Genomic DNA, 17,130 nt, shown 5'->3' on the forward strand with positions numbered 1-17,130 from the left:
TTAGCAAAGACTAAAGTATCAACAAAGGCTTCTCAAATGACAACTTACTTGGCCAAAACACAAACCTTTTCATGCTTAAAAGGTTAGATAGACTGTTCCCATTAAAAGTTTTAGAAAAATAATATTGCCAGAAACTCTTCAGCCTTTCAATACCCCGAGGTGGAACTACTTTCAAGAAGACACTGAAGGGGCAGAGAAAGCTAACTGATGAGTTTTCTATATTAAAAAAAAAGTTAATGTTCACCAGTAAAACATGGGTGAGCAATGACAATCAACAAGCAACTCCTGCAACATGCAGAAAATCCCCACTACAGAAACAATATGACTATGTTTGGAATTTGTCAAGCAAGGATTAAAATTTTATTTAAATATAAGTTTTTTCTTTTTAAGTTACTGAGCCATATAAAGGAAAATATTAATTTTATTAGAATTTGAACAAATGCTGCACAAAGAAAACATTTTAACAAAATAGTATGGTGGCATAAACAAAAAAGAAAACAGCCAAAGATGTGTAAAAGAAATAAAAGGTAGAAAATGTTAAATATCTCATGATCCAGTGTGGAAACATGGAGTCTAAACTTAAAAAACAAGGATTTTAAAAAAGCACAACCATAAAACAAAAAGTTAATGTTTGTGCTATCCTAACCAGACACATTCTTCAGCAAAACTTTAAAAGGCAGAGTTATATTTTATAGTATTTGATATCTTATTTCTGACTTTCACAGAAAGAGACTGTTTATGTAATTCAAATCTCACAGTTGAAATAGTTGGTTAAAGCACTAAGAAATATTCTTCTAATTAAAATGACAGGTGAGGCAAAACAATTGATTAGTCTTTAACGCTGTGCTTTTCAACTGTAATGAGGCCTTGATCCAACCAAAACAAGTCTTAAAGCAATTCAGAATCCTTTTGTAATGCCCAAGGAAGGGCTCTGCCCTGCCCAATTGCCATACATGGGAATCAAGAACCTAGTTAATAGAGCATTCTCAGGGACAAATGTAGGAAAAGAAGACAAAATAGCTTTGAAGATTTTTAGCAAAGTAACTTGTAACCATTTCAGACTACCAAATGCCACAAGTTACCTAAATTATTTAAGTACAAATCTCCATCTTTGCAATTTATTTCTTAATACTGATATACTCATTTTTCTAAACTGACCACATCAGGTTAATAACAGTATAAATCAATTTGAAAACTATAATAAAATACCTCAAGAATAGGTCTTTGAATATCTTTCTGTTGTATTTTGGTTTTACACAAAGATGCAATTCTTACTTTTTTGGTAGAGAAGTCTATGGAATATTAACCTGCAAAGGTTTCTGCGTTTCATGATTGTCATCTTACAAAGATAGCAAGTGTCACATTTTAAAATGTCTTAAAACAACATAATTGTGATTTTTATAAACATCAAAAGGCAAAAATTTTAAACACTTGTGATAAGAAGTTAAGCCCTTTGCATTCTGAATATCTGAAATTTATTCACGGAATATGCCCAATTCAGACTTAAGATGAGGTATACAGTCATCTCTCAGGATCTGCAGAAGATTCGTTCCAGGACCCCGCTACGGTCCCAAAAGTCACAGATGTTCAAGTCCCTTACATAAAATGGCATAGTATTTGCACATAACCTACGCATACTTCCCATACACTGGAAATCATCTCTAGATTATTTATAGTACCTAATGCAATATAAATGCTATGTAAGTAATTGTAAATATAATGTAAGTGCCATATAAATAGTTGAAGATGAGTGGCAAATTCAAGTTTTGCTTTTTGAAATTTCATGGAATTTTTTTTTCAAATATTTTCCATCCTTTGGTTGAATCCATGGATTTGGAACCTGCAGATATGAAGGGCCAACTGTATTTTCTTCTCTCCAAATATCAAATACCTAGCATATAATACCATATACAGTTTCAAATTAAAGTAAATTCACAGGGTTCTTTTGTTGATTTTCCTTTAACCTGTCACATAACACACTGCCATGAGTCTCTGGATGTGGCATCTAACCAAAAAAAGCTGCATATGGTCAACACTCTGTATGAGAGTTGTAAATATGTAAGGTGAAAACATTTTTGTGGACTATTTTTAAAACATGATAAATGGCATTATCAACATTACTCATGATTTTAAATATTATGTATATATTAGAGATCATCTACATATCAACAATTATGTAAGGGGAGAACTAGAAAATAAAAACTTTATAATGGTCTTATGCAGTGTTTAAGCAATTGAATGTTTTCTGAATCTGAAAAGCCTATGATGTAAAAATTAGAATCAAAGTTTTGATTTTTGAATGCATAGGTTATAACCCACGGAAAATGAGGAATAAATTGTTTGGTCAGGATCTTGTTATTTAAGAAGCAAAAAATGTAAGAACCAAAATATGCACACCACTAAAAATACTAATTCTGAAAATTATGTAGCTAAAAATTAAATCACCCTGTCCAGCAAGTTCCAAAACATTCACACATTTCAAACATTAAGGCAACTTTTTTCCAACTAAACAGTACTTTATAAAAATATAGGTCACTTCAAAACATTATATACATAGTGACAATGAATTTAGCTAGCTGTAATCTTTAATACATTAATAAAGTGTCACATATTACCAAGAAATTATACTAGGTGCTTGCATGTATGTGCAAGTGGAATTATAGTATTTAAAGTACAGGTTTTAAAACTGAGCGAAGTGAACGTCCTTCTTTAGTGAGTTCTCGTGTCACACACATACACGGCAATGGGATTGCTTCCTCCCGTTTCTCTACAATATTGTAACTGCATTTCTTCAAGTGGTCAGCCATGCTTAGGATGTCAGCAAATTTCCATTCATTGACAGAACAAAATGCAGTACTGAATCGCCATACCTAGAAGAAAATTCTACTTCAGATTTAAACAAGTCAACTTACAAGAATCAAAGCATAATTCTTGCTCTAACTGCATACATTTCTAACTGTTAAGAGAAATATCTAATATAAAGTTTCAAGTAGTTAGCTACAAAACTGGAAGTAGTAATCCATTTGGGTACAAATCTGTTTATCAAATATTTGTAAGATAAATCATTCCTATGACATTATAACTTCAATAAATATAATAACCAGAAAGAAAACAAAGCTCAACATTGAAAATCACATCCAACCTGGCTTACTTATTAAGCAATTTTTATAAAATATTCAGAGCTTCTTCCTAAAATATTGCATATTGTACACCAGGCTTTCATCCTATCCAAATGTCTATATATATATATATATATATATATATATATATATATACAGACCTATCCATAGTCTGGAGATATTGACAATACAAGTGTTATTTTTTTCTCCAAGCTTTTCTCCCATTCCTGTTACACCATATGAAGTATACTAAAAAATACTCTAGAATATTTTGTGCCAAGGTACTTTTTCTTTTCATTATTTATAAGTAGTAAACACACTTAGTAATAACGAGGAACACAAGTGCTTCAATTTGTTCAACATGTTTCTGGAAATTTTTATAGAGCTTTTTGTAAAATGAATCATTTTTTAATTCCATATCATTGTAAAATACATTTCTGGGAAAAATATTTATATGCCATCCCTGTTTTGGTAAAAATAAGAACTACTTTCCCTTTTGCCCACTCAGCAGCTCCAAGCCCTGAAGCACTGTCACCTTATAGGTCCAGCAATGACTGTTGTGGCCCCCTCTCATCTTTACAATTTGAAAATATAAAGTTACCTGAACATAGGTAACAAGCAAGACAGGCCCAGGCATCCTAGCTAAGCTAATCAACAAGCAAATGTCTAGAGAACACTGAACCCGTGGCAAACAGCAGATACTCTAGAAAGCAGCTGTGAATTTGAGAGATGCCCTCAGCACTCATTAGAGCTTCTCAGAAAAGAATGCTATGAATTCTGGGGTGGCCAGATGCCTTCAAATTCTGAACACAATTATTTTTCAGCCAGCAGTAGAATAGTTCAGCACATAAGGTACTTAATCGCTATACTTCTTAAGCTGATATCAATTACCCTGCATAGAGTCATTTCCCAGATGTCAGTGAAGGCCTGGACAGCAGCTAACAATAGACATTATAGATTACAATTCCCCATAACCACAAAACTATACTAAGAATTAGGAGTTTTTGTTAAGCTTCACAGAATGAATTTGCTGAAAGATTCAATGGTGGCAGACAGTTTCCCTACTTCCACATAGTCAAGAGTCTGGTGAAACAAACTCAGGAAAAAATGGACAGCTCCCATCTCCTGATGACAAGGTTTCTTAGTCATAGGCCAATTTTGCATCCAAGTTTACATCAAGTATTTACTTAGTGCCTGCTATATGTGAGGTGCTATGCAAAGCAGTTAATATTTTGGTTCCCAGGGAGTCTCACTTCTCAATGAACTTACAGTCTAATGAAAGAAACTGACAAGTCGTCAGTGAATTTCCAAACAGCATGGTCAGTGCTTCAGTATGGGTACATAGAGTAGGAGGTATATAATAGAACACCAGGAGAACACAGAGCAGTGCACCTCCCTAAGGGCTTCAACGGGGCGGAGTAGGCTTTCTTGACAAAGTAAGATCTGAAGAGTAAGGAGGATATAGCAATGAGATAATGATCACAACCTCCAGAAATAGGTTCCCAGGGTCTGAATCCACCAACTGGACAAGTTACTTAACCTCTCTAAACCACAGTTTCTTCATCCATGAAATAGGGACAGTAGATTAAATACATTAACGAAAGTAAAGTACACACTGCCTAGAACATCTCAAGTGTTCAAATGTAGGTATCAGGGACAGTGTACTCAAACACCTTAAGGCAAGAAGAAAACATCAGACAACTCTAAATAAATTCCATGGCTGGAATATAAAGTGACAAAAGGAAACTGAAGAGGTAAGTGAGGACAAGATTATGAAAAGTCTTAAATGTTTCATCAAGGAGTCTGCCTCTACCCCAGGGCAATGGATGGACATTTAAGAAGTTTTCAAGCACTACAGCATAAGAACCGTATTTAAGAAATTATTTATTACTCTACCTCTTCTATAGAGAATATGTTGGAGAGGGACTCAGCTGGAAACAGAAACCCAGTAAGGAAGAGGCTACTGTAGTAACCCAGGAGACAACTACAGGCGGGACTAACTAGGGAAACCGCAGTAGAAACAGTAAGCAAACCTGAGAGGTTATGAAGAAGGGGAGACAACAGGACTTTGTGATTACCTGGATATGGAAATAAAGGGGGGGAAAAAAGGGGTCAACCTTAACTCCCAAATTCCTAGTTTAGGCAGCTTCAGAGATGAAAATGCCATTTTCTGAGATTAAGAGGGGTAGAAAAGTGGAGTAGGTTGGACCTGTTGAGTTCGCTGAAGCTGTGACATAATCAAGTGCAGATGTCCAGTAGATGCTTGTATATAATGGACTGGAGTTCAGAGGAGAAAATGGCCAGGATATACACACGTAATTTGAATAAATGATGGCAATTCAAACTCCAAGAGTAGATGAGGTTTTCTGCAGCAATAAAACCCCCAGAAAATATTTTACCTCATAGGTCAATACTGGGGGGGGGGGCAAGGACAAAAACGGGCCATGCTCTGAGTGTCTCATTCCAAATGGCAGAAGGACACCAAATCATGTAGAAAATGAAAATACACACATACCCACATATATGCAGCAAGTATGAAATTTTCTACATAAAATAATTAGCGTGCTCATTTACTGGTCAAAGCTTCAGGAGAACACAAAAGCAGATGCAGAATTCTGAAAAACTGGAGCAATGAGTGGAAATAAGAGAAAACCTAAGGGTGGTAAAAACAAAGTAGCCAGAAATGTGAACCCTGTTCAACCAATGTGAAGTTTATCAAATTTTTTTCTACTTTATAAAATCAAAGTTTCATATTATAAATGTTCTAAAATGAAAAAACACCTTCAATCAAAGGTATTTGTAATGCCTTCTAGTTTCTATTGGATAGTACCTCAAACAGAAGCTGGGCAAAAGTAAGATATCACAGGAGGAAAACGGTGGAGCCAGGATTCGTTCCCAATCTCCAGCTAAAGCTTCCAATCTGCAACACTCCCTTGTACTGTACTAAACGCAGAGTCAACAATATCAAATCCTACTGCCCTTATCTCACCTCAGCCTAACACATTTCCACATCCATCCATTTACATTCCCTATACCCCAAATACTCCATTGGTCACTTACTAGGAGTAGATTTTTTTTCATGTCTCCTTATTTAAGTTCTCCCTGTAATAACCAAGTTCTAAGAAAGAAATTGCTAAGAATGGACCAAAACTGCCAATTGCAAGCAGTAAAAAACCTTCTCCTTGCTTCCTCCATTGTCCTATGGTGAAAACGTTTCAGATGGAGCCCAAATTAGAAGGTGGCTAACATGGACTCAAGCAAAGGGAGCTGTTACAGAAGAAGTAACTAGGTACAGAACCCCTCAACTGAAGAACTGGAAGTGGCCTCTGTCGTATGACATCAGAATCTAGTTCTAGGATGTCTGCAGTAAATATGTGATTATGACTAACAATTCTAACTATTCTTGCTTTCATTATCGTTATAAAAAAGTTTGTCATCATACTGAATTATTAAGTTTTAAGGATGGTCAATTTTGCAACAAGGTTAATTTTATTAATTCAGCAACAACATTATTAAGTGCCTATTATATGTCAAATAAGGGACTGATACAATTAAATTAAACCAACCTTTTCTTTTATCTGCCATGATGAATTTCCTTCCGGATACTTCCTTTTCCCCCACTGCAGTATGACCATTCCACGAGACTGAAGAAGACTGCCACACACATCCCTCATTAACTTGGATACACACGAGAGCTGGCATAAACTGAAGCCATCAAGAAAGCCTGCAATATGTTGCAGGACTTCAAAAGGAAGACCACTTAGATGGTCACTATGTAATCCCAACACACAGTTTCTAGCAGGCTCCACTAACGCTGTAGATACAGATGGCTGAACTCCAAATGACCTCAAATGGCGGTCATGTATAATCTTTGCTCCTTGTGTTGATGGACAAAATCTACGCTGAGAATAGGTACAACCATAATATGCTAAAGGGCACCTCTGTTCCATCCAGCCATTGAGTCCAGCATGAATGTCACCATGCACGTTCTTAAAATGCGATGAAAATTCTTTTCTTCTGAATAACTGTCCACAAACAAATGTAAACATTGGACGCTGCTTGGGTTGGTACCTAGCGACACATTCCAATACTAAATCCAGCCCAAGTGTCTGAAAAGGACTTGGATTTGAAAGCTGTGGGTTGGCATGATCACAAGCTGAAGCTGAAGCTATTTCCCCAACCATTGTATTTGTAGCTAATATGGCAGACGGAAGTGAAAAAGTCTGAGTCCCAAAGTCGATGTGATAAACATCAACCATGCGACTATCAGATATACCCCTCCCACCTGGAGAATCTCCTAGACAAAACAGTAATGCTGCTGTGATTAGATCTATTCCTTGGAGACCCATTGGATCTTCTGCAACTTCCAAATCTGATGTGTCTACTGCTTTATCTTCCTTTGGTTTAGACCAACATGAATTAGAAAGAAATCTGAATGAAGGAGGATGACTGAAAGATAAGACATCCACATTCCTTAGGTCCCCTAAGTCTACTTTTTTCCAACACAAGTCTTCATCATCATCTGGCATGAGGATATGCTGAACTGTGCCATTAGGCAAAGCATTAGCTGGTATTACTTCCCTAACTTGTGCTGCTACTGAAAGTGAACTAGAAGGTTCTGAAGGGCCATCTGATGCTACACATTCTCTATTTGTTAAGTTACTTTGTTTTGAGTCGCTATGTAAATTCTGATTCTGCTCAATGACCTGTGTACATATATTTTCTAAAGGAAAGCCATTACAAAGAGCAGAAGTGCCATAAGAACTGGCATCCAAGTCACATAATAAATCACTTGAACCATTTTGTTCAGACTGGGCATTCTGACTTGTGTCATTATGGTCAATCCCACCTACTGCCCCTATCTCATCCTCATAAAGATGGTCCTGGTCTTTCAAGTTTCTGTTCTGTAAGCTTTCTCTGGCATTTTCTTCTTCTTTCATTTCATTTGGGGAAGCACAAAGACTCGTACTTAACATGCCAATGTCTCTTGTGGCGGTATTCAGGATATCTAAAGCAACAGCCAAACTTCTGGTTGTTTCAACAGTAGCTTGATAAAGTGCACCATAAGAGTCTTCATCAACAGACACCAAACCATTAGTATGTGGTATTTCTGGGACACTTGATTTAACTGAGATCTGTTCTCTAGGTTCTGATACTTTATCAGTTGCTTTTGACATCATGGTGGCTACTTTGAGAGACTCTAAGAGCATCCTTTGGTCTTGAAGGGCCAAGGCCATATCTAATTGTGCCACTTCATCAACATCTCTGCTTAGATTTTCATATGATTTCCGGTCTGCATAACTAACTGGCCATCGGTTCCACTCCATAGTACAGCACACCACACTTGCAGGACACATTTCTAGATGTTCGGCAACTTTATTTCGAGCCATTGTAAATGGACATCCAAAGTCACTATTTAAGCAAGGCACTCGTTCCAATGGACATAAAAGTCGATGCTCATCAGCTTTACAAGAATGGAAAACTGCTCCACAAACCAATGGACAACCTATCAAGTCACAGGAAATCCCAGGCTCTGGTCTGGTCATACACCGTCTACTGACACAATTCACGCAGTGAGAGTGCTGCAGGCCCTCCTCCATAATGGCCAGTCCAGCTCTAGTTACTGAGATGGAAAAGAAAGAAGAAGTTAGGCAAAAAGTGGTCGTTTTTTTAAAAACTGTTTTAAGGAAAAACATCAAATCATAAAGGTTTATTGGCTTATATGAGGATGAAATATATAAAATAAACATTTAACAAGTTTATTTGACATATAATCAATCCATCTTGAAACAGCTTAAGCACTTTAATTCAAGAAGTAAGTCAAAAGTTCATTTTTATATACCATATAACAATCTGCCCAACAGGCCAAACATTTCAAAATATAATACTTAAATTCTAGTATATTGTGTAGTATATAAATTAATGCCAAAAACCAGTTAATGAATATTTAACTTTTAGATTTCAGAGAATGCTTCAGCTTTTACCTTTTTAATTTTAACTAAACTGATTATGATGCACTCCACATTGCAGAGACCTCATCATATTCCTAAAAGAGAATAATCTGAATTTCATGAATATACTTAACTAAAACCTGATTAGATGTTTTAATATTCCCTCCAAATACATAAATTTATGTAAGATTTCATCTACCGACCTCTCTTTCTACCTATGCCTTAATAAATTCTACAACAGAGTAAGCCTTAATTAAAACAAAGAGGGCATTTATCCAAAAAATATAAGCTCTAGCTCCTCTTCTGTGGCAGTGGACGAATCACTTACTTCTGAGGGCCACAGTTTCCATTCATTCATTCAACACCTATTTATTGTTTAACTGCCATGTACCAGACTCTGTGTTTGGTATGGCAACGTGAAGATTAGAAGACATGGTGCCTCCTCTCAAGGAGCTTCAGCAGGAGGTCAGAGATGAAAGTAAAATCATGTCACATTTTTATATGATCAATATGACAGAGAAAATCAGTATGGGTGGGGGGTAGAGAAGAGTTCACAGTAGTCTTGAAAGATGAGAAGTCTTAAGCGCAGGAGGGTAGGGTTAGAAACGAAGAGAGGCATTCAATGCTGAAGTAACAGCATATGCAAATACAGAAAAGCAAGAATTCGCAAAACATGTTGAGGGAACCTCAAGTTTCCCAGTATTGCTGGATCACAAGGTGAAGTGCAAAGTAGCTGTGAGAGATGAGGTGGGACAGGAATAAGAAAAGTTATGGAAAGTCTGTTATACGCTACTCTAAGGAGTTCAGACTTTTAAGCAGTTAGAAACCACTGAGGATTTTAAGCAGAGAAATAGTACCCACAAAATAACACGAGAGGGTTACAGATAACTAATGTTCTTTCCTGCTTTTAGCAAGAAAAATTTTATACAAAAAAAGAGAAAGTATTGGCACAATGCACTGATTTACTTATAATTACTTAGCCTATTCAATGTCTTATTTCTATAATCTTCAACTTCTTTATTGGCTTGTTCCTATTAGCAGCAAAAACTTAAAAGACTATTTCATCTTTAAAAACATGTATAATAAAGCAATATCCCCCTTTTGCTGTTTTTTTTCCTTTTCAGTCAAGCTTTCAAAAGAAAAACAACAAACAAACCCCGTTAACTTCCCATATACTCTTCAGCCCTCTAATGTGTGTTTACTTTTACCACCACTCATTAAAACCGCTCTATGTAGATCCTCAATGCTAAATCCAAAGGGCATTTCTTCCAGACCTCATCTTCCTTAGCCATTATATCATTTTGTTGACTAATTCCTCCTTTCTGAACTACTATCTTTCTTTAGTTTTTATGGTCTCACATTTCCCTGGTGTTCCCCCTACCTCTTTGGTTATTCCTTAATCTTTTCTTCTAAAATATTACTCTTCTTCAGGGATCCATGTCATTTCTGGTTCATTCTATACATTCTCCCAATTTCTCAAAAGCTTCATTACCACTTATATGCTAAAAACTCATCTATACCTCCTGCCCAGATCCCTCTTCCAAATTTCAGATCTCTACAGCTACTTATTTATTATATATCTCTACATGTATATGGCACAGGCAACTCACCTCAAAATTTTCCAAATTAAATTAATAATGATTTTCTGGATAAGAAGCCGATTCTTAGCCTATTTTTCTTCACTTTAGTGCATAAAGCCTTGCTAGTTCTCTCACATATTCTCTTCCATAAATTCTATCTTACTTCTAGGTGGCTAATGTAAACTAATTATTCCCCAAATTGCTATTTCTTTTTCTCCAGTCCAGGCTTGATCTTCCTCAAACTCAAACAGCAAAAGTCTATTATTGACAGAGCTTTGTTGATTAAGTAGAAAAGTTCTGAGTTGATATTATGGTGTGAACTGATGCCAGGGACAGAAAAAAACAAGGCACACACTTAACAACAAAACTACATTTTAAAACTGTGTTTAAAAATTACAAATGAGTTAAATACTTCTGAATGTTTATCCCTATAAATTTTAAAGCTAAAGACAGAACCTATAAATTGAAGATAGACATGCTAAAAAGGGTTAAAATAGAAGAAATGACAGACTAATGATGACATTTGTAAGTTAAGCAAAGAGAAACTTTAATAAGAATTAAGACAAATTTTACTGGGCGATTAGATTGTGAAAACAGCTGTAGCTTTCTTACTTTACAACTAGACTGAGTTCATCTCACATGCTGAAGGTTATAAACGTGACTGTTACTAACAGAGAAACCTAAAAACACAAGCAGTTCCAACAGAAGTGACCAAGGCTCTCAGAACTAGTAGGAACACCTTATGTTACATGCACATCACATGATTATACCAGGCAGAACACATCTCAAAACATGCTTAATTCAAAAGTGTTTAAAATAGCAACTATTACAAACAACTGAGTTAAATGCAAAACAGCAACAACTCTGAAAGGTAAATAGAAGTAGAGGGCTCTCAATATTCAAAATAAATACCCTCTTCCACACTATTCCCCCTTTATTCCCCCTAAAAGAAATGATTAAAAAATAATAATAATAAAAATAAAAGCATCCACAGCAATGAGTCCACAACATTTATTATTTACTGAAGTAGACTTAAAGGAAAATGGAACACTATGTCCCTACTTTATCCTTCTTTGTAGAATCATGTCAATGTCACTTAATCCTCATAACAACCCAGAGAAAACTGAGGTACAGAGAGCGTAGGTGACTTACCCAAGGTCATCTACCTAGTAAGTGGCAGAGCTAGGATTGAAATCTATATCTCATCAATACATATGGACAATAACAGATATGCTTATAAAGTTTAAGAAAATAAGACAGCACTTCAGTAACTTGGTGATCCAATTTTAAGATGGTATTCGAGGAATGGAGGTTACACAACTTTGTTTGTAGTTTATTCCAACACTTAATCACCCTTGTGGTCAAGAGAGTCTTTTTGGTCCTTTCTAATTATAATAGCACATTACTTTGCTTTGAACATAAGAGTTTTAAATTATTTTAAAAATAACTTACATTTATAATGCTCAGTATAAACATATGAAATAGTACAAATTTAACCATTCTCAAAACAGCTATACAAAGAAGGAATCAAGTTTAAGTCCATTTTACAATTAAATATATTAAGAAATAAGTTTTTTTAAAATGCAGTAGACAATACCCAAAAAGTATTCTGGGGTACTGTTTCAGAATTTAAAAGTTCCAGATCCACCCTCTTTCAAGATCGCTATTATCAAATTAAATATGCCTCCAAAAAGTATTGCACAATTGCTCACAAATCCTATGAAACGGGTTTAAAATGTCAATCCCTGATTTATCAGCTGAACAGTGACACAGCAGGTCCAGCAGAAAACTTGTTGCTAAAACTGAGGCTTCAAGTTCAAGACGAGCTTAATTTAAAACTCCTCAGTATTAACTTTTTAAAAATAAACTCTCTTGAAAAACAATCTTAACGTTCCAAATAACATATCTATTTACACTTAAAGTTGAATGACTGGAAAAAGTTTCATTAGACTAGAAAATACTGTAAAAGAGTAAATGTTTTACAATAGTTTCAATTTTCTCTAACAGAAATTCTAGGCCAACTCATAATCTGTGGCTGACAAGCAATCCATAAAAACAAGTTAAGGCATGGCATTTTCACATACAACGAAATGAGACTTTGTCATTTAAGGCTATTTCTAGACAGAAAGATATTGCCCTCAAAAAAGAATTCCTTTATTTTTCCAAATTCATTACAATACATAAGGCGATAAATAAATAAAGCACTGCAAATCAGCACGATTTTAAATATGCTAAATCAAGTCACCCAAATATTCAACACAGCTTTTCAGGCTGTTCTTAATGTCTGCCTCTGCCTCCAAGAGACAGACACACACACACACACATACACACTCCTTTACTTCCCCAACTGTTACCTCAAATCTTTATCAGCTTAAATGTCACTTTTCCACATACCCAAAGGCAAGGTATGGTATGGATTCCGTATTATACTTATGTGCTCATTACACACTGCATTTTTCCTTGGTAATACTAGTCATAACTTGAAGTAAATCATTACCCTGTTAAACATCTATCTCCACGGGAAAACTATAAGCTCCACAAAGGAGGCACCATCTCTGTCTCATTCATTCCTGTGTTCCCTGAATTCAAAACTGTGCCTCAATTAGAGCTTCACTTATCGAAAAAACATGAATAAATGAAATTATTATAATACAAGAAATAAGCAGATGGATTCCAAAACAATTCTTGACTTCATGGAAAACTACATACTTCATAAAAAGATACTTTATAAATCTAGAATTAGTCAACCAGATTGAGTCAAAATTACCTCATTGTACCAGCTATAAAAAGTCAAAAGTACTCAAACATTTATTGAGTATCTAGGTGATATGTTCCAGGCATTTTATATGAAATAAGCTAAACTGTCCATCAAAAAAGCAAATTAAAGGGAAAAGTAAATCAAGTAAAATTAATTTCAATATTCCATTGTTTTAAAATCTTAAAAAATAATAGTAATAAAAGTCACAAAAGGAAACATCTACCTGTCTATTGTTGCACTATTTAAATTCCTTAATCAACCCTGCAGTCTGGTTACAGGTTACTGACTATAGAGGCATTAGGTTCGAAAAGAAAAGCAGAGGTGGAGGTGTCTGCAAGTGTGCAGCTGCCTGAGTATATAGAGGGTGAGGAAAGGAAGCTCAGAAAAGGAAGTGGCGTCAGCCTACTTCCTTAATATTACAATTAATATGATATTAGATAAAAAAGAATTCCACTGAGACAATAAAATGTTGCTTCAATGTAAGGCTGAAATGGAACTATAGACAGACTTGTTCAATTAGTTAACCATAATCACAAGTAGGACTGTAATTTCATACTTAGCAATCACTTTTAATTCCTCCAGAGCAAGTCTCATCCTTCTTGTATAGTTGGAGGTGCTACTGCATAGTAAATACAAACATCTGCTGGCTGATTTACTGATCAGGTGCACTCAGTTTTAAAAACCATAATAAATCTACAACCTCAGTTGGACGTTTTATTTCACTGGTTTAAAAAAGGGGGTGAGGTGCCTAGACAAGATCAAAATCCAAGATCATTAAACTCCCAACTCAAAGCAGTGCCCTACTGATGAGTCCAAAATGGCTAAATTGGTTACACTGTATACATTCTTTTATTAAATTTTGGTTCTGACTTTTTATTTACAGAATGATGACCTAATTATATGGAATTTTGTTTTCAACTTTTCACCCTTCCATTTATGATATAATCATAACATACCTCCTCCATTTCTAAATATGGACGTGGGTAGCTTATTCCAAAGTGGAAGTCCTAACTACGTGCAATTGTTCTCCACTAAATAAGCAAACAAAATTACTGCAGACTTACATCAGAAATTAAAATAACATATATTAATAAATATTTAATATTCATACCAGAAGCTATTTGAGCTGAGACTCAGATAAAAATAATCCGCCCAAATGGTGGAACTCAGCTTATTAAAAGGGGCAGCATGGCACAGGGGAATATGGGCTTCCAAGGAATCTCAGCTTGAGATGACCTTGAGGTAATTACCGTGCTGTGAAAACAACCTCGTACTCCACAAAAGTCGGCTATAGTATTCGTGTGTCCAGCAAGATACAAACACGCATTCCTCAGAAAACGGACGCACCCCGCTTTACACAACCGCCACATCCGCATGCACAAACCGTTACGTACAATCACTTTTACATCAGGTCATTTATACTTAGGAAGCTGATTAAAAGCAATCATATGAGGAACTACCTGATGCTAACATTACCCACTCTTAAGAAAAAGACATACCCTTTTTGTAAAAGATTTTCACAGACTGGGCTGTAATTAAGAGATGCTCATTAACTATCTAGTTATCTACAGTGTAAAAACCACCAGTCCAAGGTCAATCCCACCTATTTCATCAAAATAAATTTGAAATTAAATAATATTTTGTACAGCCTTTTGACTGATGACTTTAATATTGATGAATTCTACAAATACAATGTCATTCCACAGCATGGTAGTCATGGTAACTTAGTTAAAAGATTTATCAAAAACCATACAGAACAGCATAAGGCTGATGCCATTAAAATTCACATTTCAGTAATATATCAAACAGTAAACACATTAAAAAGGTCTACTTTGGTGACCTTAAAGCACCTCTCTAAATTATCTCAAAATACGTATTATTTTTCTTCAACAGTGTATTTTATTAGGACACTTTGTATACTTTTTTAAAAGTCTCCAATGCTAACCATAGAGAAATACTGGATTGAAATTAAATATCCAGTACACTTGGAATGCATAAAAGTTTGCCTATATCGGAAACTTCGGTTCTCTGGTAACACTCACAAAACTCCACCCACTAACATTTCCAGAATCACACACCCAAAAAAGCTATGTCACCGCATTACACTACCAGATAAAAACAAATTGACAATTTAAAAAGTTAGCAAAACACCATATTATCCCCAATTAAACTTCTGTAGTAAGAAACAGTGACTAAGCATAAAGAACAGTGATTCAGCAAAAACTGCATACTGAAAAACTGAACTCTTAGAAAAACCCTCATCTTACATTTTATGCTACTCTTTTCCCTTCTGCCCGTCAACAACTTTGGAAAAGCTTAATAAATATGAGCAAATACAAAATTCTGTTAATATAATTTACTAGGTCTCTAAGCGACACAAAACTGTATTGAAATGTAGCAAATAGAAATGAAAAGCTAAGAAAGCTTGGGGTTTTGTATTTACAGTTTTAAGTTAATCTACACTGATACCAGCATGCCCATAAATAACTTCATCTTGGATCCCAGTCAACAAAGTAATTTTGGAATAAAAGGTCAATTCCTTCCCAAGCATCTTTTATCCGAGACTTACGACATGGCTCAGAAAGAAAAACAAGATACAGGGAGAGGGGAATGGAGTACCAGAACCATGGTAAACAACACGCTGTTCTGTCTCTATTCTCTAAATACACGTGTAAAAAACATACTCAAAGGAGATTAAATTCAACGTGCACTCTCTATGGCCCCCTTCCAAGCAGTGCACTTCCACGAGACAGGACACAAATAACTTGTAAATGGTCACACGCCTCAGATCTATAAAATCAGGATGTTTCTCTTTAATAGGGACTGAGGCTAAGACTAAGATCCTATCACTTCCATGAATGGAAAAGTTACCAACTTCACTCATCCCGTGAAGACAATTGATGATGCCTCCCAGGCTTACTTTAACCCGTCTGTCCCCAAACAAAGCAAGTTTCTAAAGGGCCAAAGGAAAGAGAAGCCAGGTTTTCGAGGTTCCTGGGGCTCCCTAAGTTTAACTCCGGCGTCACCCCTCCCCAACACACAGACACGCGAGCCCGGGTGCCCCTGGGGTCGGCCCTCGGGGCCTGGGTCGCCATTTGCTGGAGGCCTCCACGGCGGGCCGGGCAGCGGGCTGGGCGCGGACGCCCACACCGCCGACTTCCTCTCGGCGCCCGGACGGGGCCGCGTTTGCTCCGCCCCAGGCCCGGCCCGCCGGCCCCACGGCCGCCTGCGCCCCGGCCCCGGGCCTCGCACTGCCCGGCCACCGCCTCTGGCCCCGGCGCAGCCGGGACGGCGCCGGCCTCCCGGGCGGGCTTCCCCGACACTCACCGGCCGGCCCGGCCGAACCGCGGCCCAGACCCTGGCTGCCGTGGCCGCCGTGCCCGGCTGCTCCCCGCTGTCCCGGCGCCGCTCCGGGCCCCACACCCCCGTGCAACCCGCCTCCTCCTTGCCTCTCTGCCCAGCCGGGCCGCCGCCTTTTCCCTCCCCTGTCTTCCTCCTCCTCCTCCTCCTGCAGCTCCTCGGCCTGCTCTCCCGGTGGCGGTCCTCCCCACCCCGCCCAGCTCTGCCCCGCCCACCCGGCCGGGCCCCGGGGCCCGGGGCAAGCCGGGCGGAGACGCGCACGCCGAGCCCGAAGGAGACGCTCACGCCGAGCTCAGCGGGGACGCGCACGCCGCCCACCGACACTCCCCCGCCTCCCCGGAAGGGAAGTGACCGAGAGTCAG

At 37.3% G+C, this 17,130-nt stretch overlaps 1 protein-coding gene across 3 annotated transcripts; it reads right to left on the reverse strand.

Moving 5' to 3' along the window:
* Positions 1-223: 223 nt before the first annotated feature.
* FBXO30 (F-box protein 30) lies at positions 224-16,858 on the reverse strand. 3 transcript variants are annotated; one of them, XM_022558573.2, is made up of 3 exons: positions 16,736-16,858; positions 6,686-8,742; positions 224-2,870 (listed from the first exon to the last, which is right to left on the reverse strand). In XM_022558573.2, exons 2-3 carry the CDS (start codon positions 8,717-8,719, stop codon positions 2,667-2,669), a joined length of 2,238 nt encoding a protein of 745 aa, XP_022414281.1. In that variant the 5' UTR covers positions 8,720-8,742; positions 16,736-16,858; the 3' UTR covers positions 224-2,666. The 3 variants fall into 3 exon arrangements, with proteins under 3 accessions (XP_022414281.1, XP_022414299.1, XP_022414290.2); XM_022558591.3 differs by lacking the exon at positions 16,736-16,858 and adding an exon at positions 10,681-16,633; XM_022558582.2 differs by lacking the exon at positions 16,736-16,858 and having other exon boundaries at positions 6,686-16,633.
* Between the last annotated feature and the right edge of the window lie 272 nt (positions 16,859-17,130).

Source organism: Delphinapterus leucas, chromosome 12, assembly GCF_059928025.1.
Source record: "Delphinapterus leucas isolate spDelLeu-1000000601 "Yukka" chromosome 12, BTC_Dleu_Yukka2, whole genome shotgun sequence".
Lineage (NCBI taxonomy): Eukaryota > Metazoa > Chordata > Mammalia > Artiodactyla > Monodontidae > Delphinapterus > Delphinapterus leucas.